General features: G+C 46.0%; 1 protein-coding gene across 2 annotated transcripts in view; it reads right to left on the bottom strand.

Moving 5' to 3' along the window:
• Window positions 1–2,537: 2,537 nt before the first annotated feature.
• Window positions 2,538–25,337, bottom strand: part of roq (RING finger and CCCH-type zinc finger domain-containing protein roquin) — a 163,309-nt gene continuing 140,509 nt past the window's right edge. The window contains exons 13-14 of one of the 2 annotated variants that reach the window (XR_014702778.1): window positions 17,360–17,585; window positions 2,538–9,121 (exon numbers count right to left, since the gene is read on the bottom strand). Coding sequence is in view for 1 of the 2 variants with exons in the window: in XM_084586315.1 (XP_084442441.1) it covers window positions 17,475–17,585 (111 nt within the window). In the remaining variant the exon portion in view is untranslated. Of the gene's footprint in view, window positions 17,586–25,337 lie in introns of both variants that reach the window. The other variant, XM_084586315.1, reaches the window with a different exon arrangement.

A 25,337-nucleotide genomic window follows, 5' to 3' on the forward strand; every position in this document is an offset into this window, starting at 1 on the left:
TTGCCTAGAATCGTTGACAGCGAACTTGCAGGAATTCCGAAGTCTTCAGCAATTGCCGCTTTCTTCCTTCCGCTTTCTGCTTGGGCGATTATTTGCTCAAGGGAAAGAGTTTTGCGTTTTTTCACTTGCGTTGCCATCGTGTCCTGCGGATGAAAACTCGTCGTTGTCGAAGAGAAAGGCAGCGAGTGAACAACGCGACCACGACACAAAGCCAAAATGGCGGAACTGCAATCACGTGATTTCATGCTTACTGTGGCTTTGGATTTGACTTGAACTTCTCGCCAATAAAACTAGTTTCGGTTTCGATTTTGAACGCGAAAATTTTGTTGAAGCGGAAACGCTCTGCAAAAATGGTTCGTTGTGCAGAGAAATTTAGGCCATTAATTCTTATAGGATACTCGAGGGGAATAAAAAATTATTCGTTGTCGCGGAAATTTTGTTGTGGCGGTATTCGTTGTGGCGGGATTCAACTTATATTAAAACTACTGCACCCTGTCCAGCAGCACAGCCAGAGCTCGAGTTTCATCAATGTCAGCGCAAACAAACACCGTAAATGCTATCTCTGCACACGTGCTGTTTCCACACTGTTTCTTTCGCATAGAGCGTCGAGCTTTTAACCCTGCAAAACTGTGTGTAGCCCGACCGGAGCTATCGCGCTACCTTTTTATTTCTGTGTGGGCGCGAGTCTCGCGGATCCCCAATTCAGAAACACTGTTTTAAGGATTCTGCTAGGTAGGTGCAGGGCACATTCTGGTTCTAGACCAAAAGGGGGCATTTGATAGTCTTTCATGAAGCTAATTCTACCATTAAATGTGAGGAACGAGCATTTCTATATGTCAAGCCCACCCTGCTTCTGCTATTCAACATTAAATACCAAGTTCTCCTTGGCATGGAAACTCCACATCCTATCTGAAATGGGTTGAAACTGAGAAAGTGCAGCCTCGCACTGTGATCAGATTGCAACGATGCAGCCAACGCCGATGAGGCCTGACGAGTTAAATTCTGCAGCTAGTTGCGAGGAGCAGAGCAGATCCAGGTAACTTTCGACTGCTGTAGATGGTTGCTGTAAAAACAAACCTTAAGCTAGCACCTGGCGGCTTTCACGAAACAGCACTCTAGGTACAATATTGGAGTTGGTGCATCCGAAGTTGCAAAACGCGGTTTTGTTACCTGCAAAAGTCATTGGCGAATGTTGCTTTTTTTTTTTTAGCAGCGCTTCAGTTAATCTTCGTTGGTCTTCTTCTATCTTTGTTGCTGCTTTGCAATGTCAGGTCCTCGGGGTGGAGGAGCGGTCCGTTTGGCGTGCGACACGTTGCAGAGGAGATGACACAGATGGGCAGACTTCTTGGCACGAACGAGTACTGAAGAATTTATTTACACTATATACATTATTTACACTACGACCGGTGTGGTCGCTACCATGAGAGGCAAACTAGAACGCCAGGTCACGGTGCGCCCGCAACAACACCCTGTCCTGCCTGGCCGACGACTTAACTTGCGTCGCGCTACAAGTAGCGGTTCCTCGGAGCACGGTCAGCGCATGGCATACCCCGGTCCACACCTCTCGTTCCTGCTCTCCACCGAGAGCCTCAGATCAGTCTCTGCTCTAAGTCTGAGTTCCAAGTCTCAACTAACCCTTTGGCGCCAAAACACAGCCTTAAATCAACTCGAACAGCCTTTCTGTGCCCAATAGGGAATGCGTTCTACATGGACCAATCAATGAATTATTTCCAGTTCAAAATGGCCAATGGCATGCTGCCACACCACTCACGAGCACAGCATGCATTTCTCTCTCCCAACAGCAAAAAAAAAAAAAGAAGATAAACAAACAAACACGCTAAAACGCAGCGGCCACCAACGGTGCTCACTAAAGCTGCGAGAGCCGTCGGCGGAAGGCGACTGAAGAAAAAAAAAAGGGAAGGAGCAATTAAGCGTCCCCTTTGGCGCGCCGACTCCTACGCCTTTAGGCCCGTAGCATTCCCCATGCTACACCCTCCAACCGTCCCAGGCGGCTTCTCCGGAAGGACCAAAACCGGACAATGCACGGGGAGCGCGACACGCAGACCACGTCGCCGAGCGCGCGCCTCCTGCCAAGGTCTTTCCTGCCGGCTGGGTTTCACTTCCGTGCCCGGCGGCCCTCTGCAAGCAGCATTTGCTACAAAGTTTCGCGACGGCCGAACAATTGAGGTGGGGGCGACTCGAGGAGCCATTAAAAAAAAAACGAGATCTAAAGACGCCGACCAAACACCCTTCTGGTGTGCAGATGTACCTGGCCCACCCAGTCCGACGGTCTGCAAAGGTTTAGAGAGAAAAAAAATCTAGACGCCGACCTAAACACTTTCGGATGTGCAGGTGTACATGGCCCTCTCAGCCCAACGGCCTGTAAACCTGACTGCTTCCCTCGCAGTTTCGCTGCATCTTAAAGAACAATGGTGAAATGAGTCGAGAGAGAGAACAAAATTCGTGGCATGCCACGACCGTAAGGTACGGTGCCACGTGAGCGCATGTACGCATGGGTATGAGACGGCAGATGCAGAGATTTGAGAAGCCTTTTATTACAGCAATCGTGTGTGTGCGTGTGATGTGTACAAAGAACTTGAACGCAACTGGCGCAATGCATCGTAGCACAGCAAGTAAGCAAATGATCACTTGGCCAAAGCGCATCCCACAACGCACCTTCTGCTGTACAGAGAAACCAGTCATCCTGCAGTGAATATGCATTACTACCGCATAAACGCATCCAAGACCATGTCACCGTCACTGGTCCATTCGACCAACGACTGTGCATTCACCGCAGGAGCAATGCAACGCGGTCTCTGGTAAATTAAAGAGGACACAGGTGCAATACTGCCGCATGCACAGAATGTGCTTGCGAATGACCTCGAAAGCTGTTTCAATAGACCAAGACCACTCCGGGTGGTGAAGGAATGCCCATCACCAGGAGTTGGATAACATGAGGCAAATGCATGCAGCCAGCACCAACGCCCCAGCAAACGGCAGCAATGCGCGCACCGAACACTCCACACACTACTGCAACTGTGAAGCTGCTTCACTAGACAGATATGGCGTGGAGAGAGCGGAGGACGGCATCCTGGAGTCACTGGTTGTGTGGGCACTTCGCACCGCACGTCCGCACTCCCGACACATTCTATAGCGACACCATCGGTGGCAGCGTTAACTTTGTACAGGGTCTCCTTAACACATTTGATCGTGGTATCCTGGTGACGCAATATGCGCACTGGTCATAAAACGCAAACCATTCGAAAAAAGTTTTGTACGACTACCTTGCGAAAACAGATCTGTGCCTGCTGCGCAAGATTCCTAACAAAATTGTTCGCTACAGTGCCAGCAAAAAGCTCGCTGCCACACAAAAGAAGCAGCACGAAATCCCGAGCAAGTGCCTCAACACCCTCCTATGGCGATATTCGATGTCAAAGCTGGGAGAAGGGCGCACCAATGAACTGTGTACGCACCACAATTTAAATCACTGCCTTACATTAGCTCTTTGTTTGCGCACCACCTTTTGACCCAGTTTGTAAATGACACCAATATTTTCTACACTTTGCACATTTAATTTGGCACATATGATGCTCAATTAACAGACTAAAGCTGACTGTAAAAAGAACAGAGAACACATGCAATACCAAACACCCCAAACCACCCTCTATTAAAACAATAAAGGCACACAAATTAGCGCTCAGATGCATGTTTGCAACATCTTTAGATAAATGTAGTGGAGGTCCTCTGACTGATATGCACACTTTTCATAAATGGTACGGCGTTACCCTGTATTCCCTCAGTTACCAGATACAATGCAGATACAGAATCTATGAAATCCCCATAATACTAAGCCGAAAACATTTCACTGCAAATCTTTCAGAGCCATGTACCAGGTGACCCTGACACTGAAGTCCCCCAAGATTTCAATCATCATGTACAAAAAAGTTTCTGGTATGCAATACTAATTTGCTGCACGTTACTCATGGAAAATTTCTGCTGCTTTCAAAATGTTATAAGATGTAAATAATAGCAAAGAAAATATAAATAAAAAATAAAAAAAACTGCCTAAAATATTAGAACTCAAGATGGCAGCATCTGCAATGACATAACACACTTGAAAAGTCCACAATAAGCAAAAAAACAAAAAAGCAAAAACAAATGCAGAGCAGGAAAGTATGGTGCCACTCACTCCACTGTTTGACATCGCACGCCATGCCCCATAGGGGCTTCAAAAACAGGTGCCAGACAGAACAATAACTCCTGCCTTTGGCTTCAGCTGGTGTATGCTACCAGCCCATCGGCATGAACATAAATGTCAGCATTCACAACAAAACAAGTCGCGCATGAACACAGACCACTACAGCGTAGTGTTAAGAAAATGTTATCACAAAGAAAAGGGCCAGAGGATGGGAAGAAGCTTGCTCGGTATCTCGTACCAGTAGAATACAAGTTCTTAACACATGAGCCCAAATTGAGAAACTCAAACCTGAATAGGATAACTAAATGTCAAAGGCACATTTCAAGTAAACAAATTGACCTTTCAGGCCTACTTTCATGAACAATCATGAACGCTTCTTTTTAATGGGGACATACGAACAATATTGGCGTCTGTTGTGCCAGAACTTTGCTTCAATACTTTCCTCCTAACATATGTCCCCAACAAGGCTTGCTTGTGCCCTCAACCACATCCTGGACAATTTCAGTCAATGGAGGAGTGCCGTTTTGTGTATAAAAGCATGTGACAGCGGCCATAAGGAAACAATAAAACTAATGGCAGACGAGCAAACAAAGCACAGTCCCATCAGAAAAAGACCTGCACAACTCAGGTGCGGGTACGAACTGATTTCGCAAAACACAGTCTTAAAAATCTGTAACAAGCAATAAGTGTCACCAGCTTATGGCATAAAAGTGCAACCACATTTGTGCACCACATGTACAAGTATGGCATGCACATATCAAGCTACAGAATGCTTGCAAAATAAAAACCATGAAGGAGTTCCAACACAGTGTTAAAAAATAATGGCCTACAAAGCACAATACAATCACAAGTTGCAGAAGGCATTCAAAGGAATGAAACTTGCGACATAAAGGCATACAGCACAAATGACGCCGATCAACATGAAAAAGTTTTCCGATCCCTGCGTAAGTGTTGCCACTGCAAGTGCTGTTCCGCCATAACACAAACTAAAACCCTCACATGATGGCAAGGAAAGAATGAGATAGTGATGCTATGAAAGCTGTACTTGGCTACAAATCTGTGCAGCTATACCTGCATAATGATACTGATAAAAGAATCGAAGAATGCCGCAATCTTGAGATTATGTTGCAACTGATACTAAAAGCAAAGTGGCACTTGGGAGTGCCAATGAAACACAAAGTCGCCTGGAGAGAAAGGCCACCAGGATGGTGAGCAATGAAAACTGAAGCATGCACTGAAAACATACACCTCCCACATAGTGGAGTTTCCCTTTAACGTCCAGTTCAATAAAAAATAGAGCTGCTGCACTATTTTGTTATAGAAGTGGCTACAAATAAGATACATCTGATGAAACAGTGTGACGCCCTGTGGGATACGCTTCAATAGCTTATGGCAAGCGCAACACCATCTGGCACAACAGCAGCACGCCAACACAGCTATGTATATAAAGGTGCTAGATAAGGCAGGTAGTGCACAGGAAAAGGTCTGCAGAGCTACCATGCTCAGAATAACAAAGCCTGCACTTTATCACCTACTTTAACAGCGGAAATGTTTGATATGGTTGGCTTTTGCACATTCGCAGAGAATTTATTGGTTTCAACTCGTCCACCCAGCTCCAGCACTGCAGTGCGTGCTATTAAAAAGATAACGCAAACATCAAGCTTCAGTACTGTCTGTTCTCTGCAGGCGCAGCAGTGGCCACCCTGCTATGAACACTGTCGGCAAACACATGGTGGAGAGCATACCGCAGCAGAAGCATGCTAATCACTCCAGTCTTTCTCGTAAGGTCGCTGGGAAAGGGACCACTCCAGCTTGGTTGCTAGCTAGGCAAGATGCATTTTGAGAGCTATAAGTACAGGGCCCACTAGGCCTCAGAAAATGCTTATGGCTATAATAATGAAAACAACAAATAAGAGAGAGTAATTTATTTGCTCGTGCCAATAACTCTGCTTTGCAAATTCTGCCACTCTGTTGATTTCACAAAGCAACACGCTGCTGGTTCTTTGTGACCAAGATTTTAGGGCATTCTTCGAACATCTGAGCAACGCTACATCAAGAAAGGGGCCTGCAATCTCAACCACCATCACCTGGAGCCTTAGGTCTCCAGGACAGGTGCATCACGAAAAGCAAAATATGCAAACTCCAGAGACAAAAACTCATTTCTTGCCCCGGAAGTACGCAGAAAAAAAACTTCGCAACAAATTGTGCGCTTTTCTGAAGATAGAAAGGTGACAGTGACGCAATGCTGGTAATATCCTCCCTGTCACTTTCCTCTCCTCTGCCGAGTGCAATTCTGAACAAGAATGTTCAGCTCTAATAGAGTGCACAACATAGCAAAATGTGTGACCCATATTAAACAGCAGACAAGCCCTCCACTAGTGGTAATGCCCTTTTCAAAGCTGCCAATAGTGTTAGCCCCTCATTACCCCACAGCCCATTTCACCAACGCAATGAACATCGTGTCAAAGAGGTTACGAATGTGCAGAAGCCGGCCATACCATAAGTTTGATTGGCAGCGGACTGATGGATGATCATAAAGAAGCAATAACGATGAAGGTATGCACACACCCTCTTCCAGGCTATTAGAGAAGAGAGTTCTAGGACCACAAATTTGCCTAGCGAGCAGGCGAGGCCTGTGAAGCAGCAAGTGTGGTACCGTATCTAGTTTTTCGCTGAAAAGCTAGAGATGAAGTAAATGAATGGTTGACATGCAGCCATTAAAAGTGTACCATGTTTTGACCAGCGCCACCAGCCAGCCTGCCATTTAGCTGAACACAGCCGCACATAACAGCAGCACAACAATGTGAGCAAACAATGAACATGGCAAAGGGCTGCTTTTTTTTTTCTCGATGCTTGTGTATTTGTAATGCGTGTGTTTCCTTCCCAGCAGCTGGAATACAATGACACTCTGTAGTGGCTGCAACAAATGGCAGCAACACCACGAGGCCATGATTTCACAGAAATCAAACACGGTCATCAAATGAGGATTCCCCCGTTCCCCTTCTACGCCTTCACTTCTGAGTGCAGGATTCCATGTTTGAGGACATGGCTGGAACAGATGCTCAGGTTGTGAAGGTACTGAACGCTTGTATATAACTGTAGCCCTCAGCATTTCCATGGTGATAAGTCATTTACTACAGCTGATTGCACACTGTGAAGTTCAGCTACTGTACTCCATTCCCTCAGGGTATTTCAACCATAGCCAGCACCTAGCATTTTTTTTCTCCCATGTAGCCTGTAACATGCTGCTTCTACACGACTTGAGAGCAGCACATAAGTCAGCACATGCACTAGAATTTCCGAAGAAATGACCGCACACCTATCAAGAAAACGCGTGCACTTGTTTAAATGTTCACAAGGCAAAGGTTTACATTTTGAGAGTCAAAGAATGAATGCTAACACGAAGGACAGTAACAAATATTCCACTTGGTTAGCTGAGTCAACTAGATGAAATCCAGCCTTGATATATATATAAACAACATTACGGAAAATATAACTGTCTACAAAAAAAAGAGCTCCCATTAGATACAAAGCGCCCAGAGCCTAGACTAAGACTAACAACCATGCTAGAGAGGTGCTTTACTTGGGATGCGCACATCTGGGACCTTCCTTCGCTAATGTCGCTGCAGCTTGCTTGCAAGGTGCTTAAGCTAATTCTACAAGAGGTGAATATAGCTTGCTTTGATTGAAGTTCAGTCAAGCAAAAACTACACAAGAAGATTGAAACAAATAAACAACAAAACCAGCTTCCAAATGTCTTCAGGTTTGCTCAGGATGCTATGCACAGGCGTACCACACATTTCACTCTTGAAAGCTGCTCTGTAAACGGCACAGCAGTGCTCATGTTTCATGCTCAAAATTTAGATGGGCTTTCCGCCTGCCATTTGGTGGCACAGCAGTCTCGGTCACATGATTCTGTACTCTCAATAGTAGCATGTTAACTTGATTCTCACTGTGCCAATAACAGTGGTTCAAATCTGCTTTGTGAAATTTTTTCATTCTTTTTGCAATTAGCCACAAGCAAACAACTTGCATATTACATGGGTTTGTGCTGTCTTTTAGGTTGCTTCACAGGATGCTTTTTTCGTGCAAAAAATGCTGTAAAAACAGCAATGAACAGTTAGGAGGAGGAATCAAACCTTCGGGTACAGCATCGTTGACACAATGCAATTAACAGCGTTGAAATCATTTACTGCCTTCAATAGGTGCGTAACTTTTTATAAGGCTGCATTGAGAGACATTTTTTATCCGAAACCATCGTTCAAAATACTGACAGACAATCAGGGAGTAGAAAGAATTAGCTGTGGAACAGTACTATAAAGAGATCAGCGTTACATGTCTAGGGCACTCTGCCACCCAGCATCAGGCAACTAGCTCTGTCCTCACGCATTTTAAAGAGAAGTAATGTTTTAGACATGGCACTGCTGTTTAGCAGTACACCCAATCCAGTTTTCTTACAACCCATTGGTGGTTTTAGTTTGCAAAAATAAATGAATTTGGCATGGTCTTAAAATTTCTTATTCTGCTTGCATCCATTCTAAGCCAGCCAGCAGAAATTCTGGCTGGCTGGAAATAACAATAAAAAAGCCACTTTTTCACTGCAACCAGCCTTGCAGTTCACTGAAACATATGAAAAGCTACCTCGACAAAACACAAATGAGGGAGACAAACAAGCTGCCACAAGGCACACTTTTGACCAAATTTTTTGGGGGGGGGGGCATCCTTTGCTGGTTGTTCACAGTTTATGTGATATACAGTAAAACCTCGTTAACTTTAAGTTGTGAAATGCGGGCAAAATTTCAAGATAAGCAGAGGTTCGAGTTAAACTAAATGCCAAAAATTTCTGGCAACAATCCCTGGCGATCTGCCACGCGACGCCGCCTGTTGTTGCCGCTGGTGCACACCACATGGAGCGACGGGACTCTGCAACAGAGAGGTGCGTTTTCAGTATTGCTTTGTTACCGCCCCGTTGGCGTTCAGTCAAGGGGAGTACAGTTACGCTATATTCTGTTTCTAACACTAGCCAGCATAAAATACAATAACACTGATGTATTTTTCCTAACACATCGTGTTTTTTTTGTTTTTTTTAAGCTGCAGCACAGCGGTGTGCTGCTACACTGCGATGTGTACTTGCATTGCAAGCAGTGACTTTCTCCTACTCCTTTCAAAAATGATTATCTAGCCACACTAGCCTTTTTTCCTTTACTACCCTACCAAGCTTTTACTGAATCATCTCAATGCGCTCATATATGCACGGATCAGATGAATTGTGAGCGCCTGCAGGTTCTTCGCTCAAACTGGACTAGAAAAATCAACTTTGCTCACGAAAAAAAAACTAAGCCAGGACGGAAATTGAGTAGCCCAAAACCTTCTGCAATTGGCTGCCTAGCGAGCTGCTTCTGGGTGATATGTGAAATTTTCTAAAAACCCAGAACCTGAGCGCGACAGGGACGAGCGAAAATGCTTTGGCGACCCTCGGCCCGTTGCGTCCGTCGACGCTCCACTGCACAAAGGGAGCTTTTATAATAAACGGAAAAAAATTATCAGGAAAAACTGAACTTCATTATTTTTTAAGAAGAACTCAGTAATGCTTGCCCGCTTCACGTTGGCATTCAGCTCAAAAAAAGCGTCCTCGAGTTGCTAAACGCGTCGCATAAGCCGTTGGTCGCCGCCGCTGCATTCAACTTTGTTGCGGACACCACATACACAACAAAAATCGAAGTCACCGCTTCGTGCACATAGCGCGACGAAACAGAACCACACAATCACTAAATCGCTCCTGCCAGTATGCACGTGCGGAGGGCAGCTGACCGAACCATTCCCGATAAGACCCATCAGCCCCCGCGCGCGATCGGCGCTCACGTGACTGCTCCCAAGGCGAAAAACGGGTGCGTATTTTGTATTCGCTGTTCCAATGTGACCGCGTTTGGCACTTAGTATAAGAACAAAGCGCTTGCTCGGAGCCCCTATCACATTTCGGTAATGACCTTTGCCTTCGGTCCTTCCGGTCAAAATTTCGAGATATCCGTATTACACCCGAAAAATGCTTCGAGTAAATGGGAGCTAATACATAGCACCTATGAGGGGTGAAAGCGCAATGTGGAATATTTTCGACTTAACCGATTTTTTGAGATATACGAGTTCTTGTTAATGAGGGTTTACTGTACTGAACTTTATGTGGGACAAAAAATAAAGACCTGTACTCAACCCTCTATCGAGAGAGAATGATGAGGTGGAGAAACCTCCCGGATAATGGGAGCATTTTTTGATGCACTGAACTGAAACCCAGAGCATAAATCAATAGCAATAGCAAATTAAATGGCCCACCAGGTCCACGTTGAGAGGTCTTATCCAATTAAGCAGCAAGCATGATATTTCTTAATGCACATGATCTCTCGCACATATGAAAAAAAAAAAATGTTAATGACGCTGTGGCTATCTAGCATGAGAGCTCTTTCCATGAGAAACCAAACTGCTTGCAGAGCTCCTTGTAACTTCTAAAACATCCCCAGAGTTATGAAGAAGCAATTAGTCCCGTTTTCTCCACTAAGTAAGCTGGCACAAAAATAAAAAAAAAAAAAATGAAACAGCAGTAGTAACAACTGTGAGAAAGGCTTCAGATGTCAAATGAAGAAGAGAAAAAATCCAAAATCCAAACAAGGTGAACAAGCAATAGCTGGTGTGTCCCTCTTCCTCAGATTGAAGTTGACCAGGAAATGCAAACGGAGGTAGTTTCATTAAACTGCACTGGTGACAGATCACAAATGGCATTCTGCTGAAGTTTACTGGGCTTGCAAAACCAGCCTGCAGTGCAGCCTGATGTGTACCACAAATTTGCATATGCATCAAGCTGGTAGAAGCAATTGCGAAGCAATATTTCTGCCACCTGTAAAGGGCTTCCGCATTTCAGCATAAAGCTTAAAAAAAAAATTTCACAGAAGCTCTTGTTCTCCTCAAAATTGTGTTGTTTCATCAACCCACAAAAACCACCTCTCGAAATGTTTGCTAGCAAAGAGCATGACCCTGTAACCAATGGATTTAGCAAAGCAGTAAAGGACAGCTTATCTGGACAAACTCTGAGCCACTTCTGGGGCAAAGCCAAATGAGAAGCGAGAGCCATACAACAGCCGATGAAGCAGATCGTTGGTAGTGATAAAATGCCCAACAAGCAAGCCAGACGTGAGGACCTCTTCGGGCTACGCACTGCCAAACCTAGTGTGAAAGGACAGCTAGGAGGAAAAAAGGAGCACACTTTAGTCACTCGATGCGGTTAGTGGGTGGAACTTTCTTCCGGATGATTTCGCACGTTAAACAAGATTGCATCATGTAAAAAGTGTCCGCATGAACATGGAAGACTACTCTTCAACGCCATTTCCTCGTCACATGAAGAGCTTTGCTGGGCAGAACATGCTCGCATAATGACAAAAAGAAGCCTTCACATCTGGCTTTTCCATAGAAGCTCCCTGTTATGCAAAGCATATCTATATAGACCAACACCGATCTGTGACATAAGGACGATGTGGTGGCGCTTCTGTCGCCAGGCTGGGCCGACTGGGGGTGAAAAGTAGGGTTAGCGCCTATAGGAATATACATGGAACCGAAAGATTTCAAAGCAGTTTTCTCATTTTACGGGACGCCTATGATGTCGTCATTCGGCACAGAGCAACCATGAACATCCTAGAACATATCGTGAAAGTATGAAATCTCATTATCGAGGCAAAATATTTTTAAATCACCGCGAAACGTATGGGGGTACGAAATGGGAGGGCGACCCATAGAAAAACATGCGAACACAACTTACGGCAACACTTTTCTCATTTCGCGGAGCACCAGAAGCGGTAGCCGGTCGTTAAACGTTGGCCAGCGCTTTGAAGAAGTGTGTGACAAAGTATGCTGCTTCATTGCGGAGGCAACTTACTTTTAAAACCCCTTGTTGCCAAGAATCTGAATTAGAAATGCATTGCGGTAGCGCGGCCCATACAAAATATATGTAAAGAACGGTCTCAAAGAAGCTGACTTAAAGAAGGCGAAAGCCATCGTTTGTTAAGAGCTGATGCATTTTTTCAAGACCATGAATATACGTATGCAACAACATTTCGTGTCTGACATTTATGTAAAGCATATTTATCAATAAATATGTGCGGCAAGTTTCCAGATGAAACCCCACGCCTAGGAGGCGAGTCGCCCCAGCAGCAGCCACGTCCTGGCATCCCGTCCCATGGTGGAAGTAAAAAAAAAAAAAAGATTCCAAGTGCAGGCGAGGCGCATGAGCCGAGTAATGATGCCTTCGACACAGTTCTGAAAACATTCCGTTCTGAAAACATCGATCGTGGCTAAGTAGAGGTGGTATTGAAATGAATGCATATATAGTTAAGTCGCGATACAATAATGCAGTGAGTAAGTCGCAAGTAAATATTTTGAAAGGCTTTATATTCTGACATCCGTGCACGCGCTAGGTGGTCTGCGTCATACGGAAAGAAAAAAAAGAAAGACAAAGAAGCCGCACAGAAAGTGTAGAACGATATACGAGAACCATCGAGATACCACGGGGAAAAAGAATGTAAACAAAAAATAGCTATTTTTTGTTTACTTTTTGTTTACTAGCCTATATGCCCGCTGATGAGCTTGCGCACACCCACCTGATTCAATATAATTGTAGGTCTCCAGGGACTTGTATGCCTGGATGATCTTTGCAGTGAAGCTACTCTCTACAAATACTTTACAATGTTTGCCATGCCCAATGGTGGCAGAGTGCCCGCGTCAGTTCAGAGGACTTCCCAATGCGTTTCAGGCATAGCAAATGGGTCCGGGTGCACAACGCCGTCAATGTACAACTGTTCATTGAAGCACTGTTTAGCCATTTCCGACAAGCTTTCCACGCAGTCCAACATAGCTGCAGTGCACAATACATTCCCCTGCAAGTACTGAAAGTCTGACGATCTACGGGACTGTTCACAACACGATAAACTGACTGCGCACAGTTGCAGATGACCATGCACTACCGGCGCCGTCGCTAGCAGACACTTCGGAGCTGGAGGCGGCGGGTATCGCCTGCTGCGCCGTCTGCTGCAATACGCGATTCACATTCGGTCCATATTGTTGTATGGCATTTGACATTTGTTTATTAAACGTAATCCTGCCTAGGGTGTATCATTTGAGCAACAGTATTATCAAGCTAATTTACTCCATGCGCCAGCATAGCAGACTGTAAAAAAAACTGCGCGATTAGCATGAGCCTTTTGGGGGTGCCCGGATTCACAACATCGATTTTTTTAGGAGTTTTAAAAGTGGAGTGCTTCCGCAATGACGCAGCATAGTTTGTCACACACTTCTTCAAAGCGCTGGTCAACGTTAAACGACCGGCCACCACTTCTGGTACTCTGCGAAATGAGAAAAATGTTACGGTAAGTTGTGTTTACATGTGTTTCTATGGGTCACCCTCCCAATTCGCACCCCCATACGTTTCGCGGTGTTTTAAATATACTTTGCCTCGCTAATGAGATTTCATATTTTCATGATCTGTTCTAGGATGTTCATGGTTGCTCTGTGTCGAATAACGACATCATAGATGCCCCGTGAAAAGAGAAAACTGCTTTTTAATTTTTCGGTTCCATGTATGCCTATGGGCGCTAACCCTAAATTTTACCCCCCGTGGGCTGCCGTGCCGCGAGCGCCCCCTTTGTTTGTAAACATGGTGTTGGTCAAAACTATAGCAGAAGGGGGAAACAAGCGTGCCTTGCACAGCAAGCAGTGAAAGCAATGCGGTAAAAACAAAATTTCATTTATGAAGCACATAAAATCGTGTTATCGTACTGGTCCATGAACAACTCGCAGTAGTTATTGTATTTCTAAGCACTATTGATGCCTTTGTAGCCAACACTCTATGGTGATTCCAACCACTTTCTTTTTCTACTTGTCAATTTTTAAGCCAGAATATTTCAATCCTGATAAAGTAAGGGCCAAGCAGATTCTCCACTAAGAATAAGTGAAGCAGAGTTGGTCAGCAAGTAGTTAAGCATTACTGTACAAAAGCATCAGGGCCAAATATGAGAATTTAAATTTGATTTCGTTCAAACAACTCGAAGCAAGATGATGCAAGCAGAAGAAAAAAAAATGTTTTTCATTCCTGTGAATTTCCTAAACACACCAGCTTTGAAGTACACAGTACTCAATGCAGCATACTTTGTAAGTGAATGCACATGCAGTTTTGAAGTGCAGTTTACTTCAATACTGCAGCAACTCCAGAAAAATGCGAGGCATGAGTCCAGAAACGGACAAGCAATAATTGAGCTTCCTATTTTCAGCTGTTAAATGTGCACTTGCTAGTTAAAATGAAGTTCTTGCTTTCTACACAAGTGCCATGATCAAGAGAGAGAGTGGGACAGTTGGTGCATTAGGCGGGATGTGAAAAGAGTTCCCGAAACATCTCAGGCTTTCAAACAACGTGAAACAACAAGCATAATACTTTTCCTCATAAATATTAGACTGAAACACTGAACGTCCACTAAGAGGCAGCCACTACCGGATTGTAAGACTCGACAGTTCTCTGTAAGCAAGAGTGAAAGGGTCGCCAGAAGGGAACACTATAATAAACTAGACTGACAGCTTACCTAATGAGAATTCTAGTGGAATTTTTATTTCTTTAGCAAAGAGATGACTGTCAGTAAAAAAAAAAAGTAAGATATAAGCTCCCAATTATCATTCCCCTCAACACCCCCATTCAACATGGGCCCTTCTATGCTATTATGGTTGTTTAGAAAGTGCCATTCCCTCAACAAATAGGAGCCACCACAGTTGAAAAAGTGGGAAGGTGGCCAGAAATGTCACGGCTGCTCTATACTGTAAAATCTCGTTGATATGTTTCCAAACAATGATGAAACAAAAAAAGTTATCTATGAAAATGTGATTCAAACTGCTTCATTTTGGAAAATGTAGCTGCTAAATGAGGTACAAAAGCATTCAGTATTGGCATTTTCATTTCATGATGGCATAGATTAGTATTTATAGACATCCAGTATGCACAGCTCCTTTTTGTAATGTTCGCAGAATTCAGTCCACACTTTCACTGTCATAAAGTGTGGAAAAGATTTATCAACAAATTCAGTGTACTGACAGCAATGCCTAGTAAGAAAAACTTTATTTCTGAATGAAGCCATCATGACGGCTGACTTTTGCTACACGCTTCCATACAAAAGCATAGTTGTAATTCTCAGATAATTCCCCCCCCCCCCCCTCCCTCTTTCTAATCTTCTTCCAAGGCATGCAAAGAAACCGCTGCATTTCTCCTCTTCGAGTTGTGTTGACGGGAATGAGCCTCTCGTATGCTAGCTCATCTTTCTTTCATGCTTTGCTCCTGTGTACCTTGGCACTACAGAAAAGCCACTGCAGTGGGCGCTGTTTGCCAGTTTTTCATGTGGCATGACCCCAGGTTTGGTCTGTTTGTTAGCACATGTGAAATTTATTACCAAATGTATGACATGACCACAATTTGTTGAGATTTTCAACGTAGTAACTGGGGAATTGTGTTATCCTGGAACATATGCGAGAGATTTTAATTTCCTGCGATTTTGTGCATACGAAGTGGGAATGTATCAACGAGACTCTACTGAATAAAGCCAAAACTAGAAAACCCTTGCACTTCAACTATGCTGCGGTTTTCACAAACGTGTCACTTGTCAGAGAGAAGTAACAGCAGCACGATGGATGTGGTGCTTGAGCCCTGTAATTATAGTAAAAAAAAAACTCCCAATCCCCCTCGCGACCTCATTTGCCCAAAAACGGGCATGCCATTGTCAGCATTTGCACTGTGACAGATTTCCCAACAGTCAGTCGTCAAGAGCATTAGGGAGAATCAAGGACTCAACATGACACGATTCAGTTACAGCTAGTGCTTCCTTCTAGTGCCCCTTCAATATGAAAAGCACGGTGGAAAGTGAAGTGTAAACTATCATGATGCAGTGTGCGATGACAGCATCACAGCATGTTTCGTTGAAAACAGAATCCTGTCTTCAAGTGCCAGTACAAGCTCATTCCAAACTTCATCACGTGTTCTCACTTTGATCAAGGAGTGCAGTGCAAGGGAGTTTCCACTGATCAGCGAATTCCAAGACACTGGTGCAGCCAAAAACTACTCATCAAAAGCAAGAAGACACCTTTAATCGCTTCTTCAGTAATGCTTTTGAGGAAAAAAAAACCTCTCTTGGCAACAGTGGTGACACCACTCTATGCTCAAGATAGAAATTTGACTTGCATCCTAGAAATATTCTGCACAGGGAAGTCGTAGGCATGAAGCCAGGAAGCTAAAAACAAGAAAGAAAGAAGAGGAAATCAAGAATGTAATTCAGTGATGGCTGACCCGCAACATGTGATGCTACACTGGCCGAGAGAACAGGCCTATAGTAGCAATGAGATACGCAGCCACATATGGTGAGAGTTAGCACCCTGTGGCCCTTCTTTTAGAGAAGTGTGTGCAGTCTCTGTATGCTGGTGAAAGGCAGGGCTCCCCTCTAAAGACACTTCAGACCAGGACACAGCCTGTGTGTAGGAAGATGACAGGGGGCAAGCTGCAATAGATGTGTGTGTGTGTATGCAACAAAGTAAGATATTAAAAATTGAGGCTGGAAATGCGTGTTCTCATGACCCTTAAACCAGAAGAGACACAGAACATCACAGCTTCACATGTTTACATTTGGAAACGTGCATTTCTCGTTTTCTCCGAGAGAAACAATTGAATCCAGTGAACACTTTAACAAGGCATCTTGCTTGGACAACACGTGAAGGCCACCGCCAGGGTGCTTCTTCTGTACCGTACTTAGCAAGGAATTGACAGATGTGCCACACGGAGCGGACACTGAAAATCCATGTAATTGCAATGGGGAAAGGAAGTAAACAACTGCAGCAGGTCTCCGCTACACTTATCAACAATAGCCTAAACTTACGACAACAGCCACACATAAAAAAAAAAGAGTAACACCACGCAACAGGCTCAAGCAGCAGCCATGGCCAAACTTCTTGCAATAATATTAAGAGGAATTTCCTAGACGACAAGCAAAAAGTGAATTGGCCCGAGTCAGGTTTGTGCGTCCAGAGCTGGTTGCCGCAATAGTGATGAGATACGGGACAGGGTGCGCTCAGGTTCCAACCTTATGAAAATTGTCCCACCTCGCAGGGCTCTGTGAATCTTGGCCGACAACCTCTCCTGCTCCTCAAACAAATGTTGCAAAATACCGCCCAGAAAAGTGGGGCTCCCTCTTCTGCAGTACGAGACCGGGTATTTTCAGTGGGGCCAGAAGGCATCAGCGCACACCGACGGCTCTTCGAGCTGATTCAGAAGCCAGGGACCCATGGACGTCGGTACCTGAGGCTGTCCTGCCCAGGACTCGCTCCCCTGAAGTGACATGAAAAAGATCGCACATTCAAGTCAGGCACTCAAGCAAAGCTTATTACTGACTGCTGCCACTACAGAGCAGCTGCGTGGGGGAACCTGTAGCCCCGCAAAAAGCAGGCATCAACAGAAGACAACAGTAACCTGGCAATATTTCGTGCTGCATGCTTCAAACCTAACTAGCATTAAGAAAGCTAGGACACAAACCATGCACAGACAAAGCACGCAGGTCTTAGCTGCTCTTGTTTTCTTTGCACTGATTACTCGTAACCCAAGGGTCTTTTCAGTCTATGAAGGGCTACGGTGACAAATTTTCCAAATGCAACATTTTAAATAATGGTCGCACTTAATGTCAAATTTTAGATGCCACTGAACTCGCAGGCATAGCTATCAAGTGCCAAAAATTCCAAACATTAAAAATGCCAGCAATTTTTAGCAAAACAAGAAAAAAAACACTTAGGCTTGCACCTGAAAAAGAAAAGGACTGCGATTACCATATTTACTCGCGGAATGAACATACTCGCATAATAAACGCGCCCCCAACTTTGGCCATCAAAATTTGCATTTTTTTTTCTCCTGCGTGATAAACGCTCCCCCAACTTTCGTCCCTTGCAGTCCCGCAAATGGCTGCGCTGCAGCTTTCCCACTTCACTCAATCCACCTGTTGACATGGCAACAGAAGCAGAACCAGCAGCAGCGCGGCACCTCCTTGCCCTAGCGCTCTTGCCCTAGAACCAGAGCCAGCGGCAACCAGCGACGCCAGCATGGCGGCGGACCACACAGAGACAGCCAATCAAAACGACGCTAGACAGTGGCGTAGTCCTAGCCCTACTTTTTTCTGGCAGCCATTACATCTCCGCGACAATGTTGTCAGTTGCACCGACTTGCTCGTTGGTTTTTTGTGCCTTTTGCATTTCTGCATTTTGTGAATTGTGTTTTGCCGTGGGCGAGGGGCCGCAATGTCAGTTACACGACTGGCTTAAAGTTACAGGCTGTCGAGTACGCAATTGAGCATTTCGGAATAGACGAAGTCCACGAGCGTTACTGGTGGAAGCAGCACGACAAGCTGCGCGCTACAAATCAAGAGCGGTGTGCCTTTAGGGGACCGAAGATAGGAAAGTTTCCTGGTGTGTAAGAAAAGGTCCTAAAATTGTCCAGGACCTATGAAAAGAAGGCTGCGTTGTTTCACATGAAATGATCGGGACGCATGCATGAGCCACAGCCAGGAAGCACAGCATTGCGACCACCGCTTTCAAAGCAAGTAATGGATAGATGACACGCTCCATGCAGCGCAATGGACTGTGCTTGAGGAGGCGCACATCACTTTGTCAGCAACAGCCTCCTTGCTACGAAAAGAAGGTAGTGGACTTTCACAAGTTTGTGTTAGGCCTGCGGCAGGACCGAAAATTTCTTGTCTCGCAAAATGGAAATGCCGATCAGACACCCATCAACTTTAACATGCTAATGAGCTGGACGGTCAATGAAAGAGGAGCCTGCAGCGTGCTCGTCAAAACCACAGGCACTGAGAAACAGCATTCCACGGTAATGCTGGCTATCACGGCAGATGGCAGGAAGTTGCCACCTTACATTATTTTTAAAAGGAAAACTGTGTTGAAGGCAAACTTCCCAACCTACACACACGTACGAGCCTCCGAGAAAAGATGTATGTTGGCCGACCTAAAGGCTGATTGGGTCTGGACTGTCTGGAGACAGTGACCTGGCGCCCTGCTACTCCCACCTCTCCTCATGCTCGACAGTTTTCGTGGCCACCTGGGAAAGAACATATGCCGGGAGCTAAAGGAGCTGCGCACAGAGATCGCCATCATTCCAGGTGGACTCATTTCAGTGCTGCAGCCCCTTAATGTTTGTGAATAAGCCGTTTAAAGACAATGTGGATAAGCCGATTAAAGGCAGTGTGTGGCGCTTGTACACAGACTGGATGACCCAGAGAGGGCACACCCTGACGATGAGCAGCAGGATTAAGAGGCCATCCATCGAGCTGGTATGCTCCTTGATATTGGATGCATGGCGCTCACTGCCAGCTGACCTGATCTCAAAGAGCTTTGAAAAGACTGGAGTTGCAAATGTGCTGGATGGCAGCGAGGATGACCAGTTGTGGAGCATTATGTGGAAGTGGCCAGTGATCTGGATGATGTGTCCAGCGATTCTGACGAAGAGTGAAGCATAGGGAAACGAAGACTAGTGAAGTGTAATACAAAAAAGCTGTTTGCATATACAGTCGACGACTGATTTTTCGGACTCTCAACGGACCACGATAATGTTTGAAAAATCGGACAGTCCGAAAAAACAAATGTGCACCAAAAGAATTCAATTTATTGCCTATTATTGACTTTGAGGCCAGAAAAAGTCATGAATGCTTTTCTGCACCATGCTTCGCTTCCGTGCTAACAAGTCCGCCTGAATTTCGGCGAGAGTCATAGTGTCACCATAAGCCGACAAAAGGGTTGCAACCGCTTGCATACCCTCAGCTTGCGTCGACTGCGCTGCTGCAGGTGAGTCATTGTCGTCGTCGCTCTCAGACTCCGCAAACACTTGGCAAATAATTTCTGCATCTGTGAGCCCAGTGCACAGTTCCAACTCGTGGTCCACGCCTATGAACTCTGAAAACGAGGCGCTCGATGGAATTTCGACAGCGTGAAGGTCGTCAATGAGCTGCTCACTGCCTGACAGCTGCTCAATGACGCTCTCCTTGTCCAAGGCAGCCGACTTGTCATTCAGCACAAATCCCGCGTGACGGAAGCAATTGCACAGCATTGTGGGTGCCACCGACTTCCATGCATCGGCGAGCATACTAAGTGCTCCAAGCAAATCGACAGAGTAGGTTTTCCCACTGTCGAGGCACACCACCACCACCAAGCGCTGGATCACAACACCGACTCCGTTGAGTGCCTTCTTGCTGCCGCGTTGCAAAAAAAGAAAGCTCTTTATAAAATTTGGAAACAGCTTCTTGAAGAACTAAAGCCGATTCAATTCAATGTGAGCCACAGTAGCGACAGAATGTAGTTCTCTCATAAGCTCGACTCGACCATGGCTAGGCCTACTTGCTATGCTCGGCAACGCACGTGAAACGCGCAGCAAACACACAGATGAACAGGCAGTCGAAGCGATCAAGCTAAAAAAAAAAAAGCACTCCGGCAGCGAGAAGCAGCGTTGTTCCAGAAGCGGAAGCTGCTAGCCAAATAATATAGCATCGATCCAGCATCAGCTTAGCTGAGGAGTGGCACGCAAGGCCGGCACCGGTTTCGAGACTATCTAAGGAAAAAGGAAAGAAACAAGATGGCGGCGACACCGCTCAAAATGTGTGGCAGTTGGCCCGGCTGATGCTTGGAATGTCCGAAAAATCGAACAGCCCTCCCTAGAGTGCGTAATACATTGACTTTTTAAGGTACGTGCTGGGTCTGGGAAAAAGTCCAAATAATCAAGCATGTCCAAAAAAGTGAGTGGTAGAAAAATCAGTCGTCGACTGTAATGCACAAGTAATTAACTGCGAAGGGTAAGCAGCCTAATGCATTTTTTTTTTTTCATTACTATATATTTATCATCCCAAAAAAATTTTTCTTAGCTTTACTCTGCAAATAAACGCATCCCCCAATTCTGCTTCAATTTTTTGGGGAAAAAAAAGTGCGTTCATTATGCGAGTAAATATGGTACAGTGAAAGCTCATTAATTCTAACCTCAATAATTCAAATTTCTGAATAATTCCAGCCGTACTACTTCGTCCGGCCAAACTTTATACAGTAAAAGCTCGTTAATTCAAACTCGAAGGGGCCGAGAAAATTGTTCGAATTAAGCGGCGTTCGAATTAACAGTCGGGCACTGGAATGAGCGCCATCGTGGCCCACCGTGCTGGCCGAGCCCACATGTTGACTCATTACCATGAGTAAAGAGGGCTAGCTAGCACTACTGTACGTTTACGGAGGGCGATTCCGATAATTTTTGCAATCGAGCCGCCACGGCGAATGAACGGGACTAATCAGTCAGTCATGCGCCGCAAACAAGAACCGGAATGCATTCGTGTGAGTAGCGAGCTTCAAAACATGTTGATTTACACGGAAAAATAATCGGTAATGTGCGTTTGCTTGCGTTTCTTGTGCCGCGACTCCACAAGCATCGACTGCAGCTTGCCCAAGAGTTCCAGCGCAGGATCCGAATTCTCATCGGGGGAGAAGTATCGTGCAGCGAGATCGAGCGCCGACGCTACTTCACATGCACTTGGAGGTGGCACTGGATCGTCGCCTTCGTCGGACTCTTCATCGCTTTCAGCCGTGTTCGCCACCCGTGAGCCCTGTGGAGCACATGCAGCCGCGATTATATCCTCATCACTTAAGGGCCCAGGCGTCTCCACACCATTGTCAACGTCAACGTAGGCTTCAAAGGTGACACCCTCCGACAAAGCCGCGTAGCCACGGTCGAGCACGACGGAGTCATCATCAGACGAAGCCTCCGCTACCTCCGCGCTGCATGCTTCTGGGGCGTCACCGAAGCCACACTTGCGAAAACAATTTTTGATGGTTTCCGGCTTAACGGTATTCCACGATGATGCCAGCATGTGGACAGCTCCAAACAAATCGATGTCGTATGACTTGCCACTGTCCAAACAAAGAAGAAGTCTCTCTAGAAGGTGGCGCCTGTTAGCGTTTTTAAGTTCTGAATAACTCCAAGATCCATAGGGTGGAGCACAGAAGTCGTGTTTTTAGGCAAAAATGCCAAGCGGATTGCTGTCAGTCCACTCACGTCACAATGAGCTGTACAGTTGTCCACGAACATGAGCAGCGAATTTCCTGTCTAGTTTGCCCAGCCAGTCGGTGAAAATTTCCCGTGTCATCCCCGACTTTTTAACGTGGTAGCGTTAAGGAGCTCGTGTCGCAGAAAAGCCGGTGTCGTCGGCGGCGTTGGCCGTGAGCGATAAATCCCGGCATGCACTTCATAAATAAACATGCACTTCATAAATAAAAAGCAACTTCCAAGATGGGCTGGGTGGGAATCAAACCAGGGTCTCCGGAGTGTGAGACGGAGACGCTACCACTCAGCCACAAGTTCGATGCTTGAAAGCGATACAAAAGCGCCTCTAGTGAATGCGGTGTTGCCTTAGAAACGTGCCGTAGAACGTTATACTGCGGTGTATATCGGTAATTATGAGCATGTTACTTACAGAAGTCCCAGTTACACGAGTAGCGAAGTACGTTTCCGCTACATTTCTTCTGCGCTCTGCGCACATGCGGAGCCATTGCGGCAAACACAGAAGAACCCCTCCTCGCAATGTGCAGCGCTGCCCCAACACGTGACGCGCCACTCGTCCCTGACGTTTCGCCGTGCACCCTCACGGGTCGTAGAATCAAGCGTCTTTCCTTTCTTTAGATCACTATCTTCGCTCACCCGCTTCTCCCCTTCGGGCCGCGCGGGTACCGGTGCGAGGATGCCCCAATACCCTTGCGTTTAATAAGTTTTCTTGACGCGGTGCAATAATGCTATCGCGTTCCACTCTTGAAGGCGAAGCTTAAGCGTCCTCCAAATTTTTTTGTTTGCGGTGTAATCAACAGGAAGCGTCTTGATGCCTTTAAAACAGCGAGGCTTCTCTGCCTTGCCGATCACCAGCAAGCGGCACCGTTCCGTGCCCGTCGCATTTGCGCACATCATGACGGTGATTCTTTCTTTGCTTCTCTTTCCGCCAGCACAAGTGTCGCCTTTGTAAGTGACGGTCTTGTTGGGGAGCAATTTGAAATACAGCGTCGTCTCGTCAGCATTAAATACATTGCTGAGCGCATAATCAGCAAGGAATTCCTTCAGTTCACTGGAGACCCACTGTTCACACGTTTCCTTGTCGACTTCAGCTGACTCCCCACAAACGTTTCTAAATGTCAGCCCGTGACGCGCCTTGAAACGCGACAGCCAGCCTTCCGACGCGCCGAACTCGCTGATGCCCATTTGGCTGACAAAGACTGCAGCCTTAGCAGCAATTATGGGCCCGTTTAACGAAATGTTCCGGCTGCGAACTTCTTTTATCCATGCCATTACGGCGCTCTCCACTTCGGGATGGGCTGACGTCCGTAGCCTTTTGCGAGAGGGCTCCATAACGTCTTTACGAAAGGCAGCACTGATCGATTCCTTGTTCCTGAGATATGTTGACAGCGTGCTCTTCTTGATGTCATACTTTTTGGCTATATCCGTCTTGGATAGGACACCACGTTCCACCTCACTCAAAATCTCCATTTTCGTCTTGAGGTCCTTTGCCGTGTATTTACCGCGGTTTGCCATGGCTGTCACAATCGCTGAGTCATCGCTAGCAAAGCGGTGAGGCAACGAAAACGGTAAAACTTGAACCACTGCGGCACAAACAAATGCACGACACCGACAACTGCGTTGTGCACACAACGTGACCGCAGGACAAAAAGAAAAAAGGCTTGTCAAAAGCACACCCAGAAACCGAGGTGCAGCCAAAACCTGCAACAGCTTGCGCCAGACCGTTGGTATGATGGAGCCTGGCGGCACCCGGCAGCGAAAACCTGCTACGGCATGCACCGGAATGCTCGCTGTGACTGTCGAGTGCGCACCTCGTCTCGCACGCGCGGGCAGATTTGAAAGATTTTGTTTTTTGCGTCTTTAGTAATCTTTCTGAGCATTGTACACGGTATGGGCCGACTTCTGTCTGCGAGGAGCTGTGTGAGCCACGTGCTCCTAGTTCGAATTAACCGTTGTGGATACTGGCATGTTCGAATTATCGGGCGTTTTCTCCTATTGAAATACATAGGGCCATGCCGGGACCCGAGCGTGCGTCAGTTCGAATTAACCGTAAGTTCGAATTAACAGAGTTCGAATTAACAAGGTTTTACTGTAGAAGTCTATGTACAAAAAAAAGGCCGTTAGTTTTAACACTAGTCGGTTCCGCCACAGATAATGTCAACTGTGTGCCACATTGTAACACGAGGCATGCGGCAGAGTGTGATACAGGAGGATCAGATGGCATGATGTTTGGGCAAAACCAGGCCAATGACTTTTCCAATTCCATGGAAACTGAGAGGCCGCCCTTTAGCTGAGATCAAAGGTGAAGTTTCTACATCTGCTGCGGCTGCAATGGCTGCGTGCCGCCGATGACAAATTTGCCGCCACCGTTCAAAACCGGCATGGCAGTCTTACATGGGCAGAGGCCACTTATCGGGAGGTATAGGTCAGTGATGGTACAACTGGGAAGTTATATGAAAAATTGGAGAATGCTTAAGCTTCGCTTTAAAGAGTTCAACGTGATAGCGTTATCCGGCCCTATTTGCATCGCCTCCTCATGCTCTTCGCCAAGCAGGAGCAGACGTCGATGCGCCATCGGCACTCGCAAAAGACTACTCATACAAGCACCCTGCACTGCTAGAGGGCATCACTGGCACTGCATCAATTGCACACACGTTTCAGAATGTTCCAGAAGCATGCCCATCTACTTCGCTTACTTACATATGACAGATAGATGGATGATGGCAGCTCACGCCACCTAGCCACGTCAAGCACTGATCCTTGTATAATCGGACGGTGGCTCGCGCCATATGTTTTGGCAGCACTGTATGATCGAAGCAATTTTCCAGTGAGTGCCGCATCGCTGGTAAGCAAAGCAGAAATGTTCTTTGCTAGTCACTTCTAATACTTCCGCAATTAGTTTTAATGACGCACCTAAACATTAGCTAACAGTCACAAGGCAGTGCATGCATTAGGTCCACCTTTATTTGCAGAGAAGCGGTGTTCTGTGGCGAA

The sequence above is a fragment of the Amblyomma maculatum genome, unplaced genomic scaffold, assembly GCF_055883805.1.
Source record: "Amblyomma maculatum isolate TAMU_Amacu unplaced genomic scaffold, ASM5588380v1 scaffold_18, whole genome shotgun sequence".
Taxonomy (NCBI): domain Eukaryota; kingdom Metazoa; phylum Arthropoda; class Arachnida; order Ixodida; family Ixodidae; genus Amblyomma; species Amblyomma maculatum.